The sequence below is a fragment of the Peromyscus californicus genome, unplaced genomic scaffold (genome assembly GCF_007827085.1).
Source record: "Peromyscus californicus insignis strain IS unplaced genomic scaffold, ASM782708v3 Scaffold_7__1_contigs__length_154581171, whole genome shotgun sequence".
NCBI classification, from domain to species: Eukaryota; Metazoa; Chordata; class Mammalia; order Rodentia; family Cricetidae; genus Peromyscus; species Peromyscus californicus.
In genome coordinates, this window is record NW_026294595.1 from 67,243,838 (window position 1) to 67,271,811 (window position 27,974).

Here is a 27,974-nt window from a genome sequence, read left to right on the forward strand (position 1 = left end):
CCTCCAGGACAGCGTTCTCTGGCTGCCAGCTGACAGGAGCTAGGGGGACCCAGAGGTGATGGGACCAGCATGGGATAGATGCTGTTTCTCCAAGGCTGTAACTACAGGGGACACAGGGCTGCTGGTTGATTATTCAAGCAAACTAGGAATTAGAGTGGATTGTGGCTGGGTACACACACACACACACACACACACACACACACACACACTCCCTAATATCCTTTGCAACTAACAATAATCAACCACTCTGGACCGCTGACTAAACTGCCTCTCCTTTGCCATTGTTTATTTTGTTATAATTTCTAACTTTCAGAAAAAATGGCAAGACTATAAAGAATAATATTTTACCACATTTCATGTACCATTCTCATTCTCCCTCTCTCCCTTCTTCCTTCCCTCCTTTCTCTCCACACACATACACACATGCACAAATGTAAACACATACACACAATTATTTTTCTGAATCATCTGAGATTAAATTAGGAGACATTTTGTCATAATTCCAAAATATTCCAGTGCGTGTGTCTTAAGAACAAGAACCTCATGTGGTGAAACTGAGATTGGAAATGACACAGTAGGGAAAAGCATGGGCCATATAAGTATGAGGACCTGAGTTCAAATCCTGGTGCCCACATAAAAAACGTACAGAGTAACACGAGCATCTGTTCTCCTGGGGCTCCCACAGTGAGACAGGAGGCAGAGACGAGAACCCCAGAAGCTTGTAGACCAGCTCTCTTGGCATCTGCAGCAGAAGAACAACAAAGAGACCCTGGTGGAAGACAAAGACACACACATGAGATTGTCCCCTGATTTCACACTGGCACTGTGGAGTGTACCCATAGATATCATACACACACATTTATTTATAATAATAAATAAATTAAATTACATTAGAATAATTTGGCATATTACAGTATATAGATATGTACCGATATAGATATCATACACACACATTCACTTATAATAATAAATAATCAAATAAATTTAATTAAATTAAAATAACTTGGCATATTACTATATAATCTACACTGTTTAATTTCATTACCACTTTCTTCAGTAACGTCTTTTAATAATTTTAACTTGGCATATTACTATATAATCTACACTGTTTAATTTCATTACCACTTTCTTCAGTAACGTCTTTTAATAATTTTAAGTTTTTCTCTTTTACTCCAATATCTAATCCAGAATAACCCATCGCATTTAGTGACTCCCCCTGCCTCCCTCTCTGAGGCCAAGCTGGCCTCAAACTTGAGCGGTCTTCCTGCCTCATCCTCCTCAGTTCTGGGACTGCAGGCCTGTCTCAACATGCCCAGCTCTGTCTCTTTACCCTCTAATCTGGCTACCTCCTCAGACTTTCTTAACCTTTCTATTTAAAATAAAACCATTTCTTTAGTGTGTGTGTGTGTGTGTGTGTGTGTGTGTGTGTGTGTGTGTGTGTGTGTAGTCAGATGACAGTTTACAGGGTTCTCTCCTCCCACCATGTGGATTCCAGAGACTGAACTCAGGTCATCACGTTGGTGGCAAGTCCCTTTACCCACTGAGCCATCTTGCCAACCAGTCTTTCCATTTTCAAAAAGGAAAGAAATCCCTTTCTTTTGTAAGATGTTATGGTATCTATTTTGCTTGCTCGGTCAAGATGGTGTCCATTGTAAAGTTGCTAATTTTCCTTTTGTGATTTGAGCCAAGACACGTTGGCAATACGTAAGTGACATTACAGTAATCACAGCGCTCAGGTAGGTGCTCACACGCGCTGGTAGACACGAGCTGAGAGAGACAAGCTCTAGGTCAAGGTCACCCAGGAAGTTCCCAGCATGTTTCTGAGCTCTTGCTTGCTCCCGGTACTGTTGTGTGATACCACTGTTGGGGCCTGCCAGGTGCTGATTGGAAGTCAGCTCCCCCACCCTTTCGGGCTGACTCTATATGGACAGCGCATCTATTGGACCGACTGGCAGACCAAAAGTATACAAAGCGCTGACCGGCTGACCGGGTTAGACCGGGAGACTCTACAGGAGAACCTAGAAAATCTCATGGACATCCATGTCTTCCACCGCCAGAGGCCTCCAGGTGAGCAGCCATCAGCAGCTGCTAGCGTCTCCCTCGGCCTTCTTATGCCCAGGCTGCCCCGTTGACAGTTCCCCCCACTCTACAGTGATAACGCCATGTGCTGTGGAGAATGGTGGCTGCAGCCATTTGTGTCTCCGGTCCCCAAATCCAAGCGGCTTCAGCTGTACCTGCCCCACAGGCATCAACCTGCTGATGGATGGCAAGACGTGTTCACCAGGTGAGTCGCAGCGTCACCTGTTTGGGTGGAGATAGGGCTGTCCCTCTTCTGCAAGAGTCCTCCAACATGAGCTGAGAATCTGTGAGTGTCGCTTCATGCCACGCGAGCATGAAGACCTCAGTGTGAGAAGAGAGAGTGGGAGCTTAGAGAAGGATGGAGACCAGGTTCCATTGTTCCTTACGGTCTTCTTGCTCGTGAGGAAGACTGTCCTGTCTCAACAGTTTGAGCTGTTGCAAAATTACAATATGATTGATGCTTTGTTTAGAAGAAGATTCTTCACTTTCTGCACAGACTTGGTAAAAGATGTGCCACTTTTGTGAGCACAGGACCTATGTGTCATTCTTATGGGAGTGTCCCAGGAGTAGGGCCTGGCTACTCAGACGTTAGGGGTCAGGAGATACTGTACGGTAGACTGCATTTGAACTCTAACCTCCTAAAGAATCTGAGTGCCTCTTAGCTTGTGAATGAAGCTTTCTGGGCCCTTTTTCTACTTTTCTTAAGCTTCGTGTGATAAAAAAGGTCTTTCAAAGAGGGCTGCCGCTACACTCACGCTTAATGTTGCGTGTATGTATGTGGAAACCAGAGGGTATCTTGAGATAGTCTGTTTTCTCCTTCCACCATATGGGCCCTAGGGACTGAACTCAGGTCGTCGGGCCTGGTGGCAAGCTCCTTCACCCACTAAGTCATCTTGCCAGCCCTCCTAGTATAAACAAAGAGGTGATAAATGCCTGTAATCCTGGGAGAATCAGGAGTTGAAGACCCTCCTCATCTACACAATGAGGCCAAGGCCAACCTAGGCCATATGACACCCCTTTTCAAGCTCTCCTACCCCCAAAAGGGAAGTACCATTTATGCGTATGAATGAAGCCTAGTGCTCAGTGCTTTATGTATACACATTATTTCTTTTAATTCTCATAGTCATCCTGTTGTTATCCCCATTCTATAGAACAGAAAACTGAGGCTTAAGTAATTTCAGTAATTGGCCTGGGATCACACAACCAGACCAATAGTGTCAGACTCTGGGCTTCAGTTTGCCTGCCTCCAAATCCTCTCAGTAGATCTCCTAGAGTGACTGTCCTCCCGCTCCTCTCTCCACCTGGGCAGGCATGAACAGCTTCCTCATCTTCGCCAGGAGGATCGATGTGCGCATGGTCTCCTTGGATATCCCGTATTTTGCTGATGTGGTGGTCCCAATCAACATGACCATGAAGAACACCATTGCCATCGGAGTGGACCCTCTGGAAGGTCTGTGTGGCTCTTCTTCCCACCTGTATTTCCGTGGCCGATCGAAAGCTGTCGTTGTCCTTTCTTTCTCTCGCCTTTACCGTCTGCCCTTTCTGTCTTTGCCAAGAGCTGTCGCGCTATGACCTTCCTCCCCTTCCATCGATTTCTCCTGTTTGGGACGATAGGGGTCTTTGCTACGTCCCCATGTCTCAGGCTGTGGATCAGGTGCGGGTGCCACTGTGGGCAGGCAGGGCCTGGGTTGAGTCAAGCGTTCCCTCTCAGGAAAAGTGTACTGGTCTGACAGCACGCTGCACAGGATCAGCCGTGCCAGCCTGGACGGCTCACAGCATGAGGACATCATCACCACAGGTGAGCTTTCCCCTCCACCCAAGGGCCACCTGTCTGGCTAACGAGCAGCGGACTATCCCATCTGCCTTAAGGCAGGGGTCAGTGTGTTCTTCTGACATCCTATAGGTCTGCAGACCACAGATGGACTTGCGGTGGATGCCATCGGCCGGAAAGTGTACTGGACAGACACGGGGACCAATCGGATTGAAGTTGGCAACCTGGATGGGTCTATGCGGAAAGTGTTGGTGTGGCAGAACCTTGACAGTCCCCGGGCCATTGTACTATACCACGAAATGGGGTGAGAGCTGGCTTTATCACCCTGGAGAGCTGAGTGGGCCATGCTTAGCTGGGACCATGGATAGATCAAGGTGCACAGTGGAAAACGCGTTGCAGGAGCACTGTGAACCCTGGAGGTCACTGTAGGCTGACCCCTGACCCAGGATTGTTCCACTCCCTTGCAGCTTCTTTATTGTGTCAGCGTAGTGTACAGCTTTAAAGCATGATCCTTGCCATCAGAAGACAGGAGTCAAGGGCTGGGGAGATTCGGCAGGTAGGAAAGTGCTCGCCACGCGAGCATGAAGACCTCAGTGTGGAATCCCAGTACTCACATAAAAAGCCAGGTACAGTGCTATGTGCCTATGATCCCAGTACTGGGGAGGCAGACAGGAGGACCCCTAGAGTTTGCTGGCCAGCCAGTCTTGCTGAACCAGTGAGCTCCAGGTTCAGTGAAAGATCTTATCTCAAAAAAAAAAAAAAAGGTAGAAATTGACTGAGGATCGTCCACCTCCGGCCTCAAGCCTCACATGCACACACATGTGCATGCACCGGCATACACAGGTGCACATGTACAAAGACCAAGATTTAGATTCTTTCGTGTGTATTAGCTTCCTCACTGGGGATCTAATGTTTGAACTTTCTGATCCTTATCCGCTTTCTCCCTTGTCAAGCAAGGGTGACAATAAAAATGCATAACTTGTCACCCACCCTTGCAATGTGAGCTAATGCATGGGAAGTGTCTGGCGTTTTGCAGGAACTCACCGTATGTTTGATGTGCTGCAGGTGTTCACAGCATCCAGAAGCTGTTAGAATAACCAGCTGTTTTACTTCCTCAATCAGGTTCATGTACTGGACAGACTGGGGAGAGAATGCCAAGTTAGAGCGGTCTGGAATGGATGGTTCAGATCGCACCGTGCTCATCAACAACAACCTAGGATGGCCCAATGGGCTGACTGTGGACAAGGCCAGCTCCCAACTGCTTTGGGCTGACGCCCACACTGAGGTGAGAGCCCTGCACTGCTTCCCGGGAGCCTGGGAAGATGGAAGAGATCTGTCCAGGCTCTTCAGCGAAGGCTCCCGGTGGACTAATAGCCACCTCTCCACAATCTCCTCCACAGAGAATTGAGGCAGCCGACCTGAATGGTGCCAATCGGCATACATTGGTGTCACCAGTACAGCACCCATATGGCCTCACTCTGCTTGACTCCTATATCTACTGGACTGATTGGCAGACCCGTAGCATCCACCGGGCCGACAAGAATACAGGCAGCAATGTCATCTTGGTGAGGTCCAACCTGCCAGGCCTCATGGACATCCAAGCTATTGACCGGGCACAGCCACTGGGTGAGAAGACCCCTGGGGCTCTGAGTCAGAGCCTCTGGATTTCTGGGGCTATGGCAAAGCAGGATATAGCCAGGGCACAGAATTACTTCCAATCAGAGGGAGTTCCTAAGTTCCACTTCCAGGATAAGTCTTTTTTCTCTCTAGGTATGACTGGTACCACAGGTCTATGATGCTGCTACCTCCAGAATTCTCAGAGATACTTGATCTACCTCACACTTCTGTCTAACACTGAATCTTGTCACTAAAAGTGGCAAACAGTCAGTCGTAAGAAAACTAGGTCCTTTATGATGGAGTCTACCCACCTCCCAGGCTGGGCATGAAAGCATGCTGCTCCTCTCTTACCAGGTTTCAATAAGTGTGGCTCAGGAAATGGTGGCTGTTCCCACCTCTGCTTACCTCGGCCTTCTGGCTCCTCCTGTGCCTGCCCCACTGGCATCCAGCTGAAGGGGGATGGGAAGACCTGTGACCCCTCTCCGGAGACCTACCTGCTCTTCTCTAGCCGAGGCTCCATTCGTCGTATCTCACTGGACACCGATGACCACACAGATGTGCATGTTCCTGTTCCTGGGCTCAACAATGTCATCTCCCTAGACTATGACAGTGTGGATGGAAAGGTCTACTACACAGATGTGTTCCTGGATGTTATCAGGTATGAGCGTCACTGAAACCAGCAGGGGACACAAACCTGCTTCTGAACAGTCAGGTGTGAGGTTATGTTCTCTGTTGACAACTAACTAGACTGGATGCCTTGGCAGTTTAGACACAGAGTTATAGTCCTGACTACTTCACAGCACGCTACACTTCTTTTTTCTTTCTTTTTTTTTTTTTTTTTTTTTTTTTTTTGGTTTTTCAAGATAGGGTTTCTCTGTAGCTTTTGGTGCCTGTCCTGGATCTCGCTCTGTAGACCAGGCTGGCCTCAAACTCACAGCGATCCGCCTGCCTCTGCCTCCCGAGTGCTGGGATTAAAGGCGTGCGCCACCACTGCTCAGCTTATACCACACTTCTGTTGCTTGTTTGCTGGTCTAACGATTGTAAAGCTACTCAGGAGGCTGAGATTGGAAGATCACTAGTTTGAGGCCAACATGGGCAAGGTCCAGTCTCCAAAAACAAAAACAGAGCTGGTTATGGTGGTTCTCCACCTCTAATCACAGCACTCTGGAGGCTGAGGCAGGAGGACAGTGAGTTTAAGATCAGCCAGGACAATACGGCAATCTCCTGTCTCAAAAACATAGTAAACAGGATGTAGCTCAATTTATAGAGTGCTTGTCTAGCATGCTCAAAGCTCTGGGTTTGGTTCTCAGCATCGCCTAAAGTAGGCACTAGAGAGGTAGAGGCAGAAGGAGCAGACATCCAAGGCCATCTTTGGCTATATGATGAGCTAGTTTGATGCCTGGGATACATGAGCCCCCTCATTTTATATATATAATGGAAACCTTGCATATTAAATAAGTAATCGTAATGCCAAGTTGGGAACCTGGAGCATCCACACTTAGTGCCAGGCCGTGGGGAAACTCTAAGAATCCCCTAAGGCAAATGAAAAATTGGAATCTATATTGCAGTATAGTATAGGAACCTTAGCCCAATGATAAGTTTTCTATTGCTTTACACAGTTGTTTTGAGTGATTTTTTTTTGCTATTATTTTTATTATTCTTTACCTTTCTTATTTCAACACAACTCAAGAATATGATGTCATACCAATACAATGATTTACCATGGCAGAAATTCTTAGACCAGATATAGAGATCTTGGTCTTTGTTCTCCTGAGGGTGTATTAGGATCTCATGTGGTGTGTAGAGTTTAGAGAAATCCCCCAGGTGACTGGGACATGATCCCTATCCATGGTGCATGGGTCTCTGTGTAAAAGCACAATTTGGTTTTGGCAAACCTTTCCTTTCTATCTTTTTTTTTTTTTTTTTTCCGAGACAGGGTTTCTCTATGTAGCTTTGGAGCCTGTCCAAACTCACTCTGTAGACCAGGCTGGCCTCGAACTCACAGAGATCCGCCTGGCTCTGCCTCCCTAGTGCTGGGATTACAGGCGTGCGCCACCACCGCCCAGCTCCTTTCTATCTTTACTCTGCTTTGTGCTAAAGACTGAACCCAAGACCAGTGCTCTGCCACTGAACTACACTCCCAGCCTCACGGTAAAACATGTGTTCAAACCCTTTAGTACTTCCAGTTTGAAGGAAACACTCTAAGAATTCATTCTCTCATTCATTCTCCATGCTGGGTGCTGAGGAACATTATTTTATCTCTGTCTATGGAGCTTACAAGGAGTTCCAGGGTATTATTTCTGGCTAGTCTGCTTACTCACACAATCCTGTATTGTCCCCAAGGCGAGCAGACCTGAATGGCAGCAACATGGAGACTGTTATCGGGCACGGGCTGAAGACCACTGATGGCCTGGCAGTGGACTGGGTTGCCAGAAACCTGTATTGGACAGATACAGGCCGAAATACCATTGAAGCATCTCGTCTAGACGGTTCCTGTCGCAAAGTGCTGATCAACAACAGTCTAGACGAGCCCCGGGCCATTGCTGTTTTTCCCAGAAAGGGGTAAGTTCATGCCTAGCAGGAAAGAGATCCAGGCTGGAAGGGCCTGGTAGAAGAGAAGCTCCTAGATGGTGCTTACCAATTAATAGATTGGTGTGTCCCCTCTGTTCTGTCAACCTCTTGGCACCATCTCCCCATGCTCTGTGACAATGGCACTATTGTGTCTTAGGTACCTCTTCTGGACAGACTGGGGCCACATTGCCAAGATCGAGCGGGCAAACCTGGATGGTTCTGAGCGGAAGGTCCTTATCAACACAGACCTAGGCTGGCCCAATGGCCTTACCTTGGACTATGATACCCGCAGGTGAGAACCCTGGCCCCAGACAGCCACCTGGAAATGTCGTGGGTCAAGGAGAGGACAGAGAGAGACATGGGGAAAAGAAAAGAGCGAAAGCTCCTTAGTAGACGGGGAAGAGGGAACTATGAGGAGGATGAGACAATACAGTCTTAGCTCAGGAGTTGTGGAATCCAGCCCTGGGCCCTCTGCGGGGTTTGGTCTCCTCGATTTACAAGTGTTTGAGGACCTTGATTTATAAGTGTTAGTAGACAGAGTGTGTCCTATTTTCCACATCCATTTAGGGGCTGGTTCTTAGATTTGTTTCTTACCGGAGGAAGCAACAGGCTCTGGAACTGGCACCTCCTCCTCTAGATTAAAAAAAACAACAACAACAAAAACAAAAACAAATGTGAAAATGTGAAGGGCAGAGGGGGGTGGCTTCTCCTTCCTGCCCACAGAGGAAAAGAACTAAGGTCACCTGGGGAGTTGGTAGGGCACCCTCTTCTTTTAACCTTGCTTAGGAGCACATGGCCGGAGCTCTCTTTCTGAAGACCATTTGTAAAAATTTGGGCTTAGATTTCTGGATAGGATCCGAAGGGTGATCAAATTGCCAGAGGAAAGGCTGAGGGTGGTTCCTCTAAGATGCCTGGAGTCTCCATGTCTCTGCCAAGCAGCTCCAGCCTCCCTGCTTATGAGTTACACCTCCTTCAGCTGGGACTCATGGGGAAGGGATGTTTCCTGACTCTGCGTAGCACCTGTCAGTCCAGCTCAGGAAGGAACAGAGAGCCCCTGATGACCCCTGCATGCATCTGCTATCCTTCTCCTTTTCTTTGCAGGATCTACTGGGTAGATGCCCATCTGGATCGGATCGAGGGTGCTGACCTCAGTGGGAAGCTACGGCAGGTCTTGGTCAGCCATGTGTCCCACCCCTTTGCCCTCACACAGGTACTGGCTCAGGAGAGAGGTAACTAACCCTCCCTGACTAAGGTGTTTGCTGGGGTACTCTGCTATTCTGGCCCAGCCCTTCCAAGTTCTATCATGACTTTCAGAGGTGCACAGAATCAGCTGTGGAGCTGTTTAATGCAAGTTCCAGGGCTCTGGCTATAGAGAAGTCACTTTGTGATGACTGGGCCCAGGAATATGCCAGTTTTATACATTCCCCTGTTGATCCTACTGCTGTGCTCTTAGCTCACTTAAAGTTGGTTAAAATGGCTAAAGGCCAGAGATGATTTTAGACATTTATTTGGTAAATGTTTGAGTACCTTCACATTGAGCCTGATGCCTACCTGAGTAAATAACTGGATAACTTTGAACAAGACACAGAACCTCTGTAGGCTGCAGTCACCTACAAAACAAAGTAGTTTAATCGTAACACTCTCCTAAAGTGTGCAGCAGGTGTGCACAGGACCCAGCGCACAGTAAACACTAAATACATTCTATTAGTCACTTCGTGATCAGTGCGACAAGTCACCTGGCAAGGGAAGGAAGGAAAGGTTCATTTCAGCTCACAGTCCACAGGGTCATCCGATCAGAGGAGCCCTGGTGGCAGGAGCGGGAGGCAGCTAGCTGGTCACTGTGTCTACAGTCAGGAGACGGACACTGATGGATGCTGCGCCCAGCTACCTGTTTCCTTTTTATTCGGGCTAGGACTCCAGCCCACTCACGTTTAGACTGAATCTTCCCACCTTAATTAACTTTACTAGAAACCTCAGGGACAGGCCCTGAAGTTTGTTTCCATGGTGATTCTAAATCCCCTCAACTTGACAATCAAGAATTAACCATCAAGTCAGGTGAGGTGGCTTACAGGGGCAGATGGATCTCTGTGAGTTCAAGGCCATGCTAGAAGGGGATACAGAATAAGATCCTGTCTCAAAAAAAAGAGATTAACCATCGCATATAACCATTTCAATTATTCTTAGTCGTCATTTTGGGCAAGTTCAACACAGTAGGTTAACCTGAGGGAACTATGTGGTAGCATATGGTTGTAATCCCCCAGCTATTAGGAGGTGGAGGCAGGGGGATTAGGAGTTCAAGGTCATCCTCAGCTACATAGCTAGTTCGAGGCTACTCTGGGCTACATGAGACTCTTTCTCAAAAAAAAAGGGGGGGAAAAGATAATTTGGGATAGGATAAGAAAGACTGAGTGTGAACAGATTCTTAGACACATTCTGTCTACTTGACAAACATCATCCACTCTATATTCCTTCTTTCTTTCTTTCTTTCTTTCTTTCTTTCTTTCTTTCTTTCTTTCTTTCCTTTTTTAAAAGATTTGTTTATGTGTGCAGTGTTCTTCCTGCATATGTCCTTGCAGGCCAGAAGAAGGCACCAGATCCACCATGAGCCACCACCACGTGGTTGCTGGGAATTGAACTCAGGACCTCTGAAAGAGCAGCCTGTGCTCTTAACCTCTGAGCCATCTCTCCAGCCCCACATTGGCATCGTTTCTTTTTAATGCCAGAGATTGGACCTGTAGCACTCTGCCACAGAGCTACATGCCTAGCCCGGTATTGTGTATCATCAGGTTTACCTGATGATAGGCTAATACTGAATATATTTTCTCAATCTACAAGTGTCCTCCAGAATCTCTAGCAGTCTACCACCAAGGAGAAAGAGAATAATACTTTCATTTCCCCTTTCACCCTTGGCTGAGAATCTTACCACCAATGCATGGTCAGGAAACTGTCCACAGAAATAAGCAGATTGGAGTCAGGGCTCTGAACAAAAAGAGCAAAACAGCCAAGGCTGAAAAGAACCTGGATTCCTGTTTGCTGGGTAGTGAGCTCTTCATTCATTTGACTGAGGACTGAGCACAGGTGCTACACACTTAGATGACCCAAGCACGTTCTTGTCCTTGAAGAAATGAGTTGGACTGGGCCTGAGGTATAGGTTCTAACTCTAGCACTTGGGAGGAAGTGGCAAGAGGTTCTTTGTTTGTTTGTTCATTTGTTTGCTTGCTTGTTTTTCGAGACAGGGTTTCTCTGTGGAGCTCTGGCTGTCCTGGAACTCACTCTGTAGACCAGGCTGGCCTGGATCTGCTTGCCTCTGCCTCCCGAATGCAGGGATTAAAGGTGTGCGCTGCTGCCACCACATGGCAGCAAGAGGTTCTGCAGTGTGAGGCCTGCCTGAGCCACAAAATGAGTTCCAGGCTAACCTGGGCTCAGTCTCAAAAAAACAAAACATAGCTAGGCATGGTGGGGTGTGCCTATCATTCCAGCACTTGGGAGGTGGAGGCAGGGAGATCAGGAGTTCAAGGCCATTCTCAGCTACATAGCAAGTTTGAGACCAATCTGGGCTACATGAGTCCCTGCCTCAATAAACAAAAACAAAGCAGATAAACAATCAATCAAACAAATAAACTGAGTAGTGTGGAGCAGACAGAAACACAAACAATGTACTGCTGAGTGTCCAAACACCATGTGGAAGTAGCTGCATGGTGCAGAAGAGCAGAGGGGAGAATGTACTCATGAATTTGGAGGGACTTCCTGAATGTCTGCGAGTCCACAGAATCTATCTGGGGTCAGAGACAGAAGGCATTTATTTCAGCAGAGGGAGATCACACATTGACACACAGAAGTGGCACTGGGGTCCGATTTCTGAATACTTCTTCCTTTGGGTTCTTTATTGAGTAGCAGGACAGGTGGATCTACTGGACAGACTGGCAGACCAAGTCCATCCAGCGTGTCGACAAGTACTCAGGTCGCAACAAGGAGACAGTGCTGGCCAATGTGGAGGGACTCATGGACATCATCGTGGTGTCCCCTCATCGGCAGACAGGTGGGGCCCTGGGAACTGAGCCCCTTCCCTCACAATCAGCGGGACTGGCTCTGGTCATCCCAAGGACTGTTAGTGGCCAACATAATTAGAGCCACAAGCAAACCTTGTGATTATCCCCTTCCTGCTCTATTGTCCTGGGAGTGGGAGAGCCCTGGATTTCCTCCCTTTTGAGAAGTGTGAGGCTGAGAGACCCTATTCTGTCTCAGACCAGACACATATGTTTTGCTTCCAGGGACCAATGCCTGTGGTGTGAACAATGGTGGCTGTACCCACCTCTGCTTTGCCAGAGCCTCTGACTTTGTGTGTGCCTGTCCTGATGAGCCCGACAGTCAGCCCTGCTCCCTTGGTGAGTCCCTAGAGTAGCTTCTTGGAACAGCAGGGCCCTTGCAAAGGGAGAGGGATGGCAGCCTCAACTCTGTCCTTTTAGGTAGTAGCATGGTAGTGGTATAATGTAAATGAGCTGGATACTTGGGCTTTGTAATGCTCATGCCTGGCTTTGTCTGGCCTCGGGCACTTATTAGAACGGAACTCTGGACTCCTGATGTCTTGTTAGAGATCATCAGATCATCTCTATTCCTAATCTTTGTGAGCCAGTGATTTTTATCTAGAATCGCTAATACTAAATCCAAGTCCTTTTTTTTTTTTTTTTTTTTTAAATTTATAGCAATAAATGAGAGTACCTAAGGTTAGGGAATTAAAAGATTCTGTCAAGGCGTCTGGCTGCTACTCTTGAACCATATTTGGTTTCTAGCAGCACATTCCAATCTTCTTTTCTCTCCAGTCCCTGGCCTAGCGCCTCCCGCTCCCAGAGCTACCAGCATGAGTGAAAAGAGCCCAGTGCTACCCAACACATTGCCCACCACCCTGCATTCTTCTACCACCAGGACCCGCACAGCTCTGGAGGGGACAGGAGGAAGGTAAGTAGGCTCAGGTCAATACAAGACTGGGAGTCTGGATTCAGATCACTGTGCCCTACTGGTAGAAGAGCATTGTCCCAGTTTTACACACACAGACACACCCTTATCAAATAAGCAAATAGAGCCATATACTCTGTTCAAATCAAGCATAAAATATATTTTATTAAATTTAATGTGCTAACAACTATAGCTTAAAAGGTAAATGACCTGACTTCAGTTTTGAAAGAAGAAACAATAGCTCCAAAATAAGTACTCTAAACTCAGTGTCTCCAAAGTCTAAGATTTGTATATAGTCAAGGGCTAAAGAGATGGCTCAGTGGTTAATAGCACTGGCTGCTTTTCTAGAGGCCCTGAGTTCAATTTCCAGTAACCACATGGTGACTCACAACCATCTAGAATGAGATCTGGCGCCCTCTTCTGGCCCACAGGCATCCATGCAGACAGAACACTGTATACATAATAAATAAATAAATCTTTAGAAATAAAAAGATTTGTATATAGTCAGATGCAAATGCTGTCTGCCCTATTCTCTGTGTTTTATGTAGTTTGTAAAGAAAACAAACACCCAACTCTGAACATGTGCCTTTCTGACTAACTTTGAAATGTTATCCATCATCTTTAACAGTAAGTTTTCTTTAGAATCTTTCTGTTGTTTTCACAGTGCTGGAGAGTGAACTTCACACATGCTAGGCAGGTGCTCTACTGCTGAGCTACACTCCTAGTTCCTGGGTTTATTTGGGGAACATCTGGACCTTCCTCAGACTTTTTCCCCCCTGTGTGTGCACATAAATGTTCCTATGTGCATGTGGAGGCCAGAGGTCAATGTCGAGTGTCTTCCTCAGTTGCTTCCCATCTTGTTTTTTGAGACATGGCCTCTCCCTTACCTTAGAACTCACCAACTGTCTAGGCCAGCAAGCTCCAGGACTCCTCCACCTGTCCAGCACAGGGGTTACAGGTGTTTGCTGCTGCAACCAGCTTTTTATGTGGGTGCTGGGACTCCAAACTCAGGCCTGGCAAGAACTTAATCCATGGAACCATCTCCTTGGGCCCTCTGTTTTTGTTTTGTTTTGTTTGCTTCTTTAATGCTCATACAATTCAGCCCCTTGTTACTTTTTTTTTTTTTTTTTTTCACTTCAGACAGGGTTTTTTGGCTGTCCTGGAACTCTCTTTGTAGACCAGGCTGGCCTCGAACTCACAGAGATCCACCGCCCAGCCTCCCTTGTTGTTTCTTTATAGCCTATGGTAATAAATGTTTTGATTATTTAAGTGTGTTAGCTGGAATATAACTTTAAAGAAAAACCCCTTCCCACATGACTAAGCAGAACAGAGGTGCTGAAAGAAAACAGTCTCCTCCATGTTTTTTCTAGTTAGTAAGCCCTTTTTATGTGCGTGTGTCCCACAATTGAAGAAACAATAATAGCAATCATAGCTAGTATTTCTTTCATTTTCTTCTACTTATTTTTTAACAATTTCATACATATATACCTTGATCCTATGCACCCCACCTCTCCTTCCACCTGAACTTTTATTCCAGACAGGGACACCATGTAGCTTAGGCTGTCCTCACACTTGGGATCCTCCAAGTGCTGGGATTACAGCTGCTCACCATGTCACTTCCTCAGGCCTTTCTCAGTGGAGTTCCGGTTGAAGATTCATTGTATCTTGGCTTCAGATGCTCTTGTACTGTCTGAAGGGCTTTTTTCCAAGGCTGTTGGGAGGTGCCTCCAATCGCTTGCCATGATACGCCAGAGTTACCTCCTGAGCGTTGCAAGTGCACCAGCGGGACACTCCCTCTGGATGTTTTGCTTATTCCCTTGTGAAAGAATGGAGGCAAGAAAAACAATTTTTTTAACCTTGTGATAACCAATCAGATTTGCTTGGTTAACAGCTGTTTCCCACTCATTCTTGTAGTATAAGAAAGATTTGAATTTTCTAAGGTGTCCTTAGAACTCTGTCTAGATCACTCTAGAACTGCTACTTTTTTTTTTTTTTATTTTTTTTATTTTTAATCTGAGGGTCTTAGACACAGACTGAGACACACAAGCATACTGACTGTCACTCTCTCTTTTTTTTTTTTTTTTAAATGTATTTATTATGTATACAGCATGTATGACTGCAGGCCAGAAGAGGGCACCAGATCTCATTATAGATGGTTGTGAGCCACCATGTGGGTGCTGGGAATTGAACTCAGGACCTCTGGAAGAGCAGTCAGTGCTCTTAACCTCTGAGCCATCTCTCCAGCCCCTAGAACTGCTACTTTTAAAGGCAGAAAATTGAAAACATATTTAAACATGGCATAGCAGCTGGAAAACATTTCTCTCTCTCTCTCTCTCTCTCTCTCTCTCTCTGTGTGTGTGTGTGTGTGTGTGTGTGTGTGTGTGTGTGTGTTTTGAGACAGGGTCTCACTATGTAACTCTGGCTACCCTGGAACTCACTATGTAGACCAGGCTGGCCTCAAACTCACAGAGATCCACCTACTTCTGCTTCCTAAGTGCTGGGATCAAAGGTGTGCGCCACTATGCCTGGCTTAATACATTGTGTTTTTATTTCATTTGGGGGGCGCATATCCCAACACATGTGGAGGTCAGAGGACAAGTTGTAGGAGTTGGTTCTCTTCTACCATGTGGATCCCAGGGATCAAACTCAGGCCATCAGGCTTGGCAGCAAGCGTCTTTATCTGCTGAGCCGTCTCCCTGACTCCCTGGTAGATTCTGAGGCCTGGAAGCCCTATTCATAGTCCTTCCCTCCTTTCCTGGAAGAGGGTGAGGATCTCTTTGAGTACAAGAAACCTTCATGTCTTTTTTTTTATGCCCCACAGATGTTCTGAAAGGGATGCCCAGCTGGGTCTCTGTGTACATTCCAATGAGGCTGTACCTGCTGCTCCAGGTAGGTCCTGGAAAAGATTCTTCTGTTTATCTGTTTTTGAAACAGACTATTTATTAGCATTTAGGTGATGCTGGCCTCAATCTCTGAATCTTCCTGCCTCTTGTCTCCCAAGTGCTGCGAGTATGGTGTGGGTATACCATCACACCTAGCTTTATGGACTAAGTCTCCACTCATTTCTTTCCTAGCTTTTGTGAGGAGTCTTACAGGGTTGATGAACTCTTTTCATTGACTAAATCCACAGAAATAATAATCCTGAGTCACCACTTACAGTGTACCTGCCAGGCATTTGATAAGTATTATATGCCATGTATATGCGTGTGAATACTATGGTGTCCTGTCTTAGTTAGGGTTTCTATTGCTGTGACAGAGACCACGACCAAAAGCAACGTGGGGAGGAAAGGGTTTATTTCATCTTGTAACTCTCAGGTCACACTCCATCACTGAAGGAAGTCAGAGCAGGAACAGAAGCAGAGACCGTGGAGGAGTACTGCTTCCCGGTGTGCTTCTCGTGGCTTGCTCAGCTTGCTTTCTATATAAATAAATCCTGTCTTAGGACTGCCTGCCCAGGGGTGGAGCTACCCTCCCCATGGAATAGGCTCACCCACATCAATCTCTAATCAAGAACATGCCCCCACAGGCTAACTGGAGGCTTTTTCTCAATTGAGGTTCCTTCTTCTCAAATGACTCTAGCCTGTGTCCAGTTGAAAAAAAAAAAAGAAGTAATCAGCACATCCTCCTTATCCATGAAAGATCCATTCTAAACTCACCAATGAACCCTGAAACCTCAGAGAGTATTGAATCCTATTACACTATGTTTTTCATATATATACATACACACACAATATTTATGGTATGGTAAAGTTTACTTTTAAAATTAGGTCAAGTAAGATATTAGCAACAGTGATTAATAATGCAATAAAACAAGTATAACAATCTACTGTAATAAAGTTATATGACTATCATTGCTCTTTTCTCTCCAAATATTTTAATTTCTCATTTTAATATAATAATATTTTCAGGCTGTCATTGATGATGGGTAACTGAGAGAAAGAGAAATCACAGATTGGAGGGGCTGGTATATATGTATAGTGTGTGCTGTCATTTAACTTCCACTAGAGGGGCTGGTATATATGTATAGTGTGTGCTGTCATTTAACTTCCACTAGAGGGGCTGGTGTATATGTATAGTGTGTGCTATCATTTAATTTCCACTAGAGGGGCTGGTGTATATGTATAGTGTGCGCTGTCATTTAATTTCCACTAGTTACATTGAACTAATGAGAAATGTACACTTAGAAGTCAAGCATCTTGCCTCACGTCACATAGGAAGTAAGTGGTCAGACTGGGATTGGAGGTGCTTCCCACCCATCTCCTGCGCCTCGCTTCTGTGACCTTCGCCCTCCTCAGACAATGTGCAACCCCACACAGATAAAAGGCACCCTCACACCAGCAACAGCTAGAGGGTGGTCAACTGTTCTTGCCTCGTATCTCCTGTTCTCCTAGGTGAAGGACTTCACATCAGCTACGCCATCGGTGGGCTCCTCAGTATTCTGCTGATTTTGATGGTGATCGCAGCTTTGATGCTATACAGGTAGCCTCAGCTTTGCTGTATGGGTGACATGTTCTTTGGTACCTGTTAGCCTATCTAGGTTCTCCTGAAGCTCCGCAGTTGGCTGAGTACCCCTCCACACAGCCTAGTTTCACCACTGGGCTCCAGATTAGAGTAGCAGAAGGAGAGAGTGTAAACCTAATTGCTCTTCTTCTGTCACAACCTCCGCAGTTTCCTCACGGGGTGGCTGACTTTCTGTACTCCTCTCTACCGCAAACCATTGGAATTGCAAACTGTCTTCCCTTCACACAAGCACAACCTTTCACCGCAGCACGGTTGACACAGCATTGCTCGATAGAAATCACTTTGAGAAGGCACGATGCGTCGTTTTTCAATTTAGGATCTTTTCATGTGCCTTTTTCTATACAAAAATGCTATCGACTCATTTTTCTCAGTTGAGGCTGCCTCCTCTCAGATGGCTATAGCTTGTGCATGCACCAGCACACCTGGTAACAGGTGCTGCTCCTCACTTTACAGACAAGGATCTGAGCTTCAGAAAGATGAGATTGTGTCTACCCATATTCCAGCTAGTAGGTCACAGAGGTGGGATTAGAACAAAGATCCATCTCTGCATAGCAAGTAACCCCAAAAGGCACTGAGTTAACATGATACCCATTCATGGCCTCACAGTTCGTATGGATCAGAAATCTGGATGCAGCTTCACTGTGTGCTCTGCTTCTAGGTCCCTCACAGCTTGTAATCTGGGTAACAGCCAGAGTTATGACCTCATCTCAAGGCTTGACTGGAAAAAAATCCTTCCACATCTACTCAAATCATTGTTGGCAGGATGCAGTTCTTTACTGGCTGTTGGTTGGAGATCTCCCTCGCCTGCTGCTTGCTTGTGACCCATCTATAAAACAACTTACAACATGGCAGTTTCTTTAAAGAATGAGAGGGAGGGAGTGAGGGAGGGAGGATGAGCATCTAGTATTTAGTGCTTTTGCATAATAGGTTCACTAGAAGTGAATCACCAGCTCCAGCCCACACTCAAGGGTGTGAATGCCAGGAGGCAGGGTCACCAGGACCTGCAGAGAGGCCGCTTCCCACATAGGTTACAGCTTCCCCCAGTATCGTTCCTATAAAGATCTCCACTAATTTCTGCATAATTTTTCCTCTTGAAGACACAGAAAATCTAAACTCACGGATCCTGGGATGGGAAACCTGACCTACAGCAACCCCTCCTACCGAACTTCCACCCAGGAAGTGAAAATTGAAGCAGTTCCCAAACCAGCCATGTATAATCAACTGTGCTATAAGAAAGAGGTAACGGTGGAAACATCTATTTAGGTTTTTCTGGGGCTTGGGGAGCAGGAGAGAGGAATTATGACTGAATTACCTAAGTGGATGAGTAAGGACTGTGCGCTGTCTGATCTACCACGTTGAAAATTATAGCGAACAGAAAACTGAGTGTTATTTGGGTTTCTGCAGAGATCTAGAATCTTTGGGGGACCATAGTAAAAGCAAGGCTAGAAGACTTAGGTCTGAAAGCAGTGGCAGTGAATATCTATCTCCCTGAAGGAGATTTTCCAGCTTTATGGATGCCTCCCTCATTGGGGTGGTCATTCTCTATGCTGAAGGAGATTTTCTAGGTTTATGGATGCGTCCCTCATTGGGGTGGTCATTCCTCTGTGCTGAAGGAGATTTTCCGGCTTTATGGATGCCTCCCTCATTGGGGTGGTCATTCCTCTGTGCTGAAGGAGGTTTTCCAGGTTTATGGATGCCTCCCTCATTGGGGCGGTCATTCCTCTATGCTGAGACTATACCCTTCGAAAGCAAGGGGGCTTTTTCGGACAACACTCCCCAAGCCCAGGAGCTCCTGGACGCCTTCTTTGTCTAATCTCTGATCCGAGTACCTGCTGTTGGGGAGGGCTAGTTTCTTCTTATCCTTGCTCTTAAAGTTTTTAAGAGATTTTTCTTAAAAATCTTTCTTAGAAATCTGAAGATTTTACGTGGTTTTATTTTTTAAATGTTTTGTTAAGTTATTATAAAATTTACTGATTTAGGAATGAAAACTAGTCCTTTTTCTGCAGGGAAGCTGAGGTCTGAGATGTCAGATTCTCCTAATCTGGTAGAACTTGATTTCTTCTAAAATCCTATTGTAGCTAGAGTTTTCCTGCCTGGCCCACAGTCAGGACAAATCTCTGACACCCGCCAGTCCCACAGCCGTCAGACCCGATCAAGTAAACACAGAGACTTATATTGGTTACAAACTGTATGGCCGTGGCAGGCTTCTTGCTAACTGTTCTTACAGCTTAAATTAATCCATTTCCATTAATCTATACCTTGCCACATGGCTCGTGGCTTACCGGCATCTTCACATGCTGTTTTTCATCGTGGAGGCTGGCAGTGTCTCTCTGACTCAGCCTTCCACTTCCCAGCTCTATTCTCCTCCTTGTCCCGCCTACACTTCCTGCCTGGCCATTGGCCAATCAGTGATTTATTTATTGACCAATCAACAACACATTTGACTTACAGACCATCCCACAGCATCCTATAACCCTCATTGTTATTCCCTAAGAAGACCCTTGTGAGTCTGCTCTGATGTGTTTAGCAGTCAGCCCTGCAGGACCCTCACTGTACACCATAATCCTACACTTTCTGGATTCAGGGATTCCCGTATGTAAAAAGCTGCTACTGTAATTCACAAGACTGCCTGCAGTTCTGGGGATGGGAAAGCTCTCCTCTATTTCTGAGAAAGACTCCTGGGGATTCTTGAGCTCCTAAATGTGGGATGTCCCAGAAAAGAATCACAATGAAGGCTATCAGTTAGACCTGAAAAATGGGTCTGAATGTGTAACTCAGCAGTACAGCACAGGCTAGCCCATGCAAAGCCCTGGACTCCATCCCCACTGCCACAAACAGAGGGAGACTGTGTGACCTCTTTCTTTTGTTGTCTGCTTCTTCCTCAGCAGCTCTTTCACCCCTCTGACAGCCTCTCACCCTTTCTCTTCTGATTTCCTCTTGGTTGCAGGTACCTGTTGCTCTCTGTGTGTGAAGGAAATGCTGTTTCCAGAACTACCCCTGCTATGCACCCCACCCCCACTTACCCAGTGCATTTCTGTGATGAGGACTTTCAGTGGGCCTGCATGTTATCTCACACTAAGTTCAGCTCAGAGGGTGTGCTGGGTGGAGGGGAGTTTCTATGTGTGCTTGCAAACTACCTCTGTCTCTCTCCGTGATTGAGAGGGACCCCTATGGGCAGAGCCTCTCATCAAGCCCCTAGCATGGGCTCTGCCTTAGTAACACCTGTGAAACTGAACTGTTACTAACAGAAAGCAATGGTTGGAGACTGTGGATACTACTCCAGGGACAGAACCCAAGCTACGATGGCCCTTTTGCTCCTAGGAGTGGTAGGATAATAATTAGAATCCCCCACAAGTCAGGATGGGGCTGCCCTTGAAGAGGACATAAAGAAGGAACTTGAGCAGAAGTCAAAACTATCCTTAGAGTGATGCGGGTTGCTTGGAAATGCTCCCATGGCTTGTAGAAGCAGATCCAGAGGATCCTCCCCAAGAGTTATAGGTTACCGGATCTCAAGATTGGACATTACGAACACAAATACAAGGATTTTCTAAATCCCACTCCCCAAATCTTACCTCCTAAATGTTCCTACCACAATTAAAAAGATCATTCAAAGCAAACTAGTACATAAAAATCCTTAATACATGCATGCTGGATTGCTTTTGCCAATTGTTTTTGATTACTTATGTCAGCATGATGTCCCATTAATAACCCCTGGTGGCAATACAGCAACAGCTAATGTGCTTTAGTGTACCCTGTGTCCAGTGCTCCAACAGCTGCATCCCATGAAATGCCTCATTTAACCCTCACCACAACTGGTGTGACTTGTAGCTGCTGTTATTCCCCTATGCTGCAGATGTGAAGACTGGCTTCTAGAAATGTTAAGTAATTTGCTCAAGATAACATCGCTAATAAATGGCTGGTGGAGGACCAGAAGCCATGGTTGTCCCCTCCCGGCCAGTCTGTGGGGCTTGTGTCCTCCATAGCCACTTCAGTTCAGCTCTGCTTCCCTTCTCAGCTTACCGTGAAATCATTTATAGAATACCAACTGACTATGTGTCTCATCTCCACCCCAGGGTGGACCTGACCACAACTACACCAAGGAGAAGATCAAGATTGTAGAGGGAATTTGCCTCCTCTCTGGAGATGATGCTGAATGGGATGACCTCAAGCAACTGCGAAGCTCCCGGGGGGGCCTTCTACGGGATCATGTGTGCATGAAGACAGACACAGTGTCCATCCAGGCCAGCTCTGGCTCCCTAGATGACACGGAGACAGAGCAGCTGCTGCAAGAAGAGCAGTCTGAGTGTAGCAGTGTCCACACTGCAGCCACGCCCGAAAGACGGGGCTCTCTGCCAGACACGGGCTGGAAACATGAACGCAAGCTCTCCTCAGAGAGCCAGGTCTAAGTGGCCACATTCTCTTCCCTGCCTGCCCGCTCCTTCTCCTCTGTGGACCTCTGACCCTCGTGCTCACATAACAGCAGACCCCTTTCCCGTGTGCTCCTCTTCCTCCTCCCACCCCAAACTGCTTCCAAGCCCCCTTAGAACCTGTTACTCACCTGAGTCCACAACTTACCTGGGGACAAGAAATGAGGGCACATCTCAAGAATTTAGACCTGTTTACCATGAACCTCACCTCTAGTGCTCTATCCTGGGCCCCCTGAAACTGGGCTCAGCATGATTCCTGGTCAGCACAGAGCTTCATCTCTCTTTCCCCTGGCACCTTCTGTGCCCTGCCCCAGAATACCGATGCAATTGATGATGTAAGACTCTTCCCCATCACAGCTGACATGATGGTTTCTCTGTGAACCGGCCTACTAGGGGCTGGGACTGGAGGTCACAGGTAAAGGGTAATGGATAGAGGTTGAGAGAAGGGAAAATCATCCCAGCTGGTCTGGGTGTTTGGGAAACCTCCAGCCTCATATGTTGGTAATGATGAAAAGTTTTTGTGGGGTACTTGAGTCCTGGTGTCTTGTCCATTGCTGGCAGTGGACATTCTTCTCACCCAGGAGTCACAGCTTTGTCAGCTGTGATACAGGTGAAGTGTGAGTATGGCTTAAGCTGTTCTTCCTGCTGGAATGTCTGGGGCCATTTCTACCTTGGATAACTGGAGGCCCCTGTCATGGTAACTCACAAATAGGAACTCCCTCCTGGTGCTGCTACTGGCCAGTACTCTTCCTAAGCCTTTAACTATGCTGTGAGCTTGAGTGAACAGCAGGTGGGCCTTGGAGACTGGACCTCTAAGACTTTTGAGAAGCTCTGCATAGATTAAGCACAGTATCCTATGGGCTTCACTATTCTTTCCCTCTCCCATTCTCCGCGGTTCTAAGAGAAGCACTTCTCTAACAGTCTCTCAAAGAATGACTAGACATTTTCCTAAATGGTCAGGAAGAACACCTAGAGAGAGAGACAAGATACCCAGGGGCCCTGGAGAAGTATTACGAGGTTCATTCTCAAGTGCTCAGGGACACAAGTTCATGGACACCACCTGTGGCTTTAGGGTGGAAAAGCCCACATGCCAACTCTGCCCAGCCACTGCCCACACTAAACTGCCACCACTTGCGTCATGCTCCTTTAGACCAAGGGCTTCTCTCAGCAGAGCTGAGACCTTTTCGTGTTGTCCTAAAATGTCTTCCCGGCTCTTCACTTCTGAGAGAGGGGAGTCTAGGTTTGCTTTTTCTACTCTATCCTTACGTCACCATCAGTCTCAAAGGTCCAGTGATGAAGAGGGCCAATGACGATGCAAAGTGGTGAGCCAGGAGAAGAAAGGCAGTAAGAACTAGTCCAGCGCAAGCCCAGGCACTTCTCTCTAGAAACTGAGGCGACAGGAGAGATTGACAGGAGCTGAGAATGGAGGGGAGAGCTTTTAGGGGAATTTTCCTGATTTAAAACATCTCTCATGGTTATTGCTATTCAGAGATCAGCAGCAAAGCATATGCATGAAAAACAGGACAAGATCAAATCTTCTCTGGTTAGTTACAGGAGTAGGAGACAGATGTCAAAGCATTAGTCTTGTTCTCAGGCCTTTTCCAGTGCACCAATTAAAAAAGTACAGTGCCACTCCTAAGAGGAAGTAGGGACATTGCACGCTGAATGAGGCAGCATTTGAGTCTTTAAATTCATAGTTGGAGAGGAGGAAAAAAAAAAAAAAAACAAGAGTAGCATCCTCCTGAGTGGAAAGGGGCAAGGTTCTTATTGCACTTGGGCTGTTCGGAATGTAGAAAGGACATATTTGAGGAAATATCTATTTGAGCACTGATTTACTCTGTACAAAGGGCAAAATCTCTCTGTCCTAAACTAATGGAATTGATTTTCCCATGCTCATGTGTAATGATTTTAACATTACTTACTGGAGAGATTGGACTTTCTGGAGTTATTTAACCACTATGTTGAGTGTTTTAGGGCTTTATGATAATTTAATATAAATTTAGCTTTTCTTAATTACTTTGGCTGGCTTGGAGTCATGACTAATCTTGCACTTACACTATCTGGCAGACTCATGCTGTGGAAACCCTGCTTGGGGACATCACCTCTTACATCTTCAGAGATGTGTCAACCATGAAGGGATAAAAAGGTGTAGGGTTTGTGTTGGAGTTTCAGCTCATCTTGAGAACACAGGTCAAGATGAGAGAGTTCACTGACATGACGCCCTGATTTCCTGTAGAGGAAGGATGGCAGAGAGGTTTCGTCTTGAATGCAGCTCATTGGGTTGACAGAAGCTGCCTGAGCTCCTGTCCAGACAGGATCACAATCGTGATCATTAGTGACATCTCCAGGCTCCAGAAACTCTGTCATGGCATGTATACCATGAATCTTCTACTTCTGTTTTCATTCACTGAGGTCTCCCATGTCACAGAACTTGACTTTGCCTTGCAATGATGGTGACCAGCAAAACTGTCCAACACAGTGGGAAAAATCCCAGAACACGACTGGCAATATTTCTAGCACCACACATGCACAGACTCCAGTTTTTAAACAGCTACATTCTTTTGGGCGTGGGGATGCACACCTTTGATCCCAGCACTTGGAGGCAGAGGCAGGTGGATCACTGTGAGTTCAATTCTAGCCTGGTCTACAGAGCTAGTGCCAGGACAGCCAGAGCTACACAGAGAAAGCTTGTCTTGAAAAACAAAACCAAACCAACCAAAAACCTATTCTCCTAATTTGCCTGCTGTATGTCGAGGCTGGAATAAGACACTAAGGAGCCCATCAGGTTCTCTGGGTATGTTATTCCAGTAAAAGCAGGAAACTTTTTAGTCCTAGTGCTATGTACTTGTAGAGTTTGGTTTCAGGTTTCAGTGGCTGATTTTCTAAAGCCTAAACGGTTGCTAGAATAATGTTCCCACTCAAGGGACCACCCATACCTAAACAATACAGTCTCAGTTTGGAGTCGAGCAGCAGCACCCTCGCCATCCCCTACTCGCCCAAAAGAACAAGTAAAAGAAAAATAAGAAAGTTGTTTTTAATTGACAAGAGATCTGGGTCTAAACCACAATGTCTAGTTTGGCCCGTTTGGGCAGTGGGTAGGTGTACCAGAAACAAAACTCAATGAAATAGTTCTAGGACAACTAAACCCATTCTCCTCCAAGATTCTTGAAAAAGAAAACAAAACTGCAGAACAAGAACAGAAGCTTAGACTCTTGAGGCTGAGAGGAGGGTTGAGAATCCTTGTCTGGATCTCCAGATACAAAGCCTGAACCCTATACCGGCAGAAGATGCGTCAGATTCTAACCAACTGGGACTAGGGAGATAGCTCAGTCAGTAAAGGCCTTGCTTTTCTGTGGGGCATGGTGGGCATGGTGGGCATGGTGGCAGATGTGGTAGACCAGCCTGTTCTAGTGAGTTCAAGGCTAGTCAGGGCTCCATAATGAGACCCTGTCTAGAAAAAAAAAAAAAAAAAAAAAAAAAAAAAAAAAGCAAGAATGATGGCATGCACTTGAAATCCCAGCATTGGAGAGGTGATCCCTAGGCTTACTGGCCAGCCAGCCTAGCCTAGTTGGTGAGCTGCAGGACAGTGTGAAGGAGTGTTGTCTGGATGGCTCATGAGGGGTGACACCCAAGGTTGTCTTTTGGCCTCCATGTACACACACAAATACACACCCATCACAGAATTCTAATAAACTACACTAGTGCCTGTAATCCCAGCATTCTGGAGGCTGAGACAGGAACATTCTGAGTTTGAGGCCAGCCTGGGCTAGTGAGAGTTGTCTTCAAAAATGAACAAAACAAGCTGGAGATGTCTCTGCCATTAAGGGCACTTGCTGCTCTCGTAGAGGACCTGGGTTCAATTCCCAATACCCACATCGTGACTCACAACCACCTTTAACTCCAGTTCCCAGGGGATCTGACGCCCTCTTCTGGTTTCCATGGGTGCCGGGCACATTTGTGGTATAGGCAGACAAAACACTCATGCATATAAAAATAAAAGTAAATATATTTTTTTAAAACACCAAAATGGGTTGAAGAAATAGCTTGGCAGTTAAGAGTGCTTTCTCCTCTTCCAGAAGACTCAGGTTTGATTCCCAGCACCCACACGGCAGCTCACAACCACCTGTAATTCCTGTTCCAAGGAATCTGACTTTGGCCTCTTTGGGCATTGAAAGCATAGAGTGCACATACAGGTACATACACATTTTTTTAAAAAATCAACAAAACAAACCTTAACCATATTTTTACAAATTACATTCAAAATGAGGTCACTGCCTTTCAGTATTATAAGAACAAAGGTGGAACCTAAGATGAAAAGGTCTGTGGCCCATAGGACACTCTAATTAGGATGGTCTAGTGAAGAGAATTTTTATATTGATTGTGTGTGTGCGCGCGTGCGTGCGTGCGCGCGCACATGACATTGCACTCATGTATAAGGCAGTCAGAGGAGAAACTGGGAATCAGTTCTGTGACTTGGGAACCCAGGCCGTCAGTCCTGGCAGCAAGCAGCTTTACCCGTTGAGCATCTCAGACCCTGGTAGGAAGTTCTTTGTGACGTGAGTTGACACTTATCCGAACCTAGGCCTACAGGAAACCGAAAAGCAGTGATGACGAGCAGTTTAGCAGCGTTTGCTGTGGAAAGGGTACTAACATTTGAAGAGTTCTCGGATTTCTATTTACGGGCATAGTTACAAAGGAAATGTGGTCGAGGATCTGGGGATGTAGCTTACTGATAGACCTCTTGCCGAGCGTGGGCACAGAGGCCTGAACTGTTCCCTCAGCACTGCCGCCCCACAAAGGGGAAGAACAATTGAGTCTCTTTTGTGTTTTTTCAGACTCTACGGCTTTTCCTCATTCAGAAAGATGACTCAAGTGTTCAGCCAGTTTCTGTTTCCAAACATTCCCTTGCTTGCCTATTTATTTGTCTTCTAGATCATTCTCTTGCTTCACATAGAGGAACAGTTTTGTTTCCAGTTAAGACTCCGGCTCCAAACTTTGAATTTCTTAGCGTAGTGCTGAAACAGACTCAGACAGCCTAAGATTCTGAGTTTAAACCCAAGGTTAAGTTAGTTACTAAGCTACCTAACCTACTTGTTTCACTTTGTTGGACATGAAGAGCCAAGAACTCACATAGCCTGTCTTTCCCTGTGCTTTAAGAGCCATTGTTGACGGCTAATGAGGCTTCTGTCTTTCCCTCTGCCTCCTTCCTCTTTTATGAGGCTGATGTTTCTGTGGTCCAAGTTCCCTGGAATAGTCTGCATTTTGGGAGCTGGAAAAACGGGCTCTAAGGAAAGGAAAGACATTGTTTAAAAGGTTATTTTTTCCTTCATTTAACCGGCACCTATTAACTGTGACAGGGTGCATGCTAGGAAAGGCTTCATGATCTCGGAGACTAGTTAAAGCACAAATCCTGTAGCCACTTGAGATGTGTATTAGTGTCACCATCATCTCCGGAGGATTATTCAGGAGCATGTCGATGGAAGGCAGAAGGACTTCAATCACTGAAGCTGTTCCTCATAGGCTGGAAATAAGGAGCTACATCCCAGGGTTGGGATGCGGTTTGTGATTATAAACCGAAAGAGCACCTGCTCCAACCCTAATGGACTTTTTGGAAATGCCTAACAGTTACTCAGCAGCCACAGTACTTGACATGAATTTCCTGTTTCTGGTTCCAAGAATACAGTGTTCGCTTTGATCCCTGCTGTGCACTGTGCTATGCTATGCTTGTGGAGAACCACTGGGAGGGCCTGGGATGAAGTCACAAATAACTCTAATAAGTGCACAGAGAAGTGCTGTTTAATGATAATCCTGGGCTGCCACAGGTGATTTGGGCCAGACACTTCCTGAGCACCTGCTACTCACAAGATACTATATAGCCTTCTGCAAGACCTCAAGCGGCCCGCCACTCCCTCTCCTCCACTATCTATCAGATTCATCTCCCTCCACTTCCTATTCATCTGCTCCAGCTACACCGGCCTCCCTGTTTCCCAAACCTGTCAGGGATGCTTCAAACATAGGCCTCTTTTCCATATAAT

General features: G+C 46.3%; 1 protein-coding gene across 1 annotated transcript in view; it reads left to right on the forward strand.

Moving 5' to 3' along the window:
- Positions 1-27,636, forward strand: part of Lrp4 (LDL receptor related protein 4) — a 57,354-nt gene extending 29,718 nt beyond the window's left edge. Inside the window, exons 21-38 of the mRNA XM_052725300.1 lie at positions 1,878-2,067; positions 2,153-2,284; positions 3,389-3,529; positions 3,791-3,877; positions 3,983-4,154; positions 4,973-5,135; positions 5,251-5,476; positions 5,822-6,125; positions 7,811-8,029; positions 8,196-8,330; positions 9,140-9,248; positions 11,933-12,077; positions 12,310-12,423; positions 12,859-12,994; positions 15,813-15,880; positions 17,383-17,470; positions 18,610-18,751; positions 21,586-27,636. Coding sequence (XP_052581260.1) covers positions 1,878-2,067; positions 2,153-2,284; positions 3,389-3,529; positions 3,791-3,877; positions 3,983-4,154; positions 4,973-5,135; positions 5,251-5,476; positions 5,822-6,125; positions 7,811-8,029; positions 8,196-8,330; positions 9,140-9,248; positions 11,933-12,077; positions 12,310-12,423; positions 12,859-12,994; positions 15,813-15,880; positions 17,383-17,470; positions 18,610-18,751; positions 21,586-21,918 — 2,904 coding nt within the window. The 3' untranslated portion in view covers positions 21,919-27,636. The remainder of the gene's footprint in view (positions 1-1,877; positions 2,068-2,152; positions 2,285-3,388; positions 3,530-3,790; positions 3,878-3,982; positions 4,155-4,972; positions 5,136-5,250; positions 5,477-5,821; positions 6,126-7,810; positions 8,030-8,195; positions 8,331-9,139; positions 9,249-11,932; positions 12,078-12,309; positions 12,424-12,858; positions 12,995-15,812; positions 15,881-17,382; positions 17,471-18,609; positions 18,752-21,585) is intronic.
- The last annotated feature ends 338 nt before the right edge of the window (positions 27,637-27,974 follow it).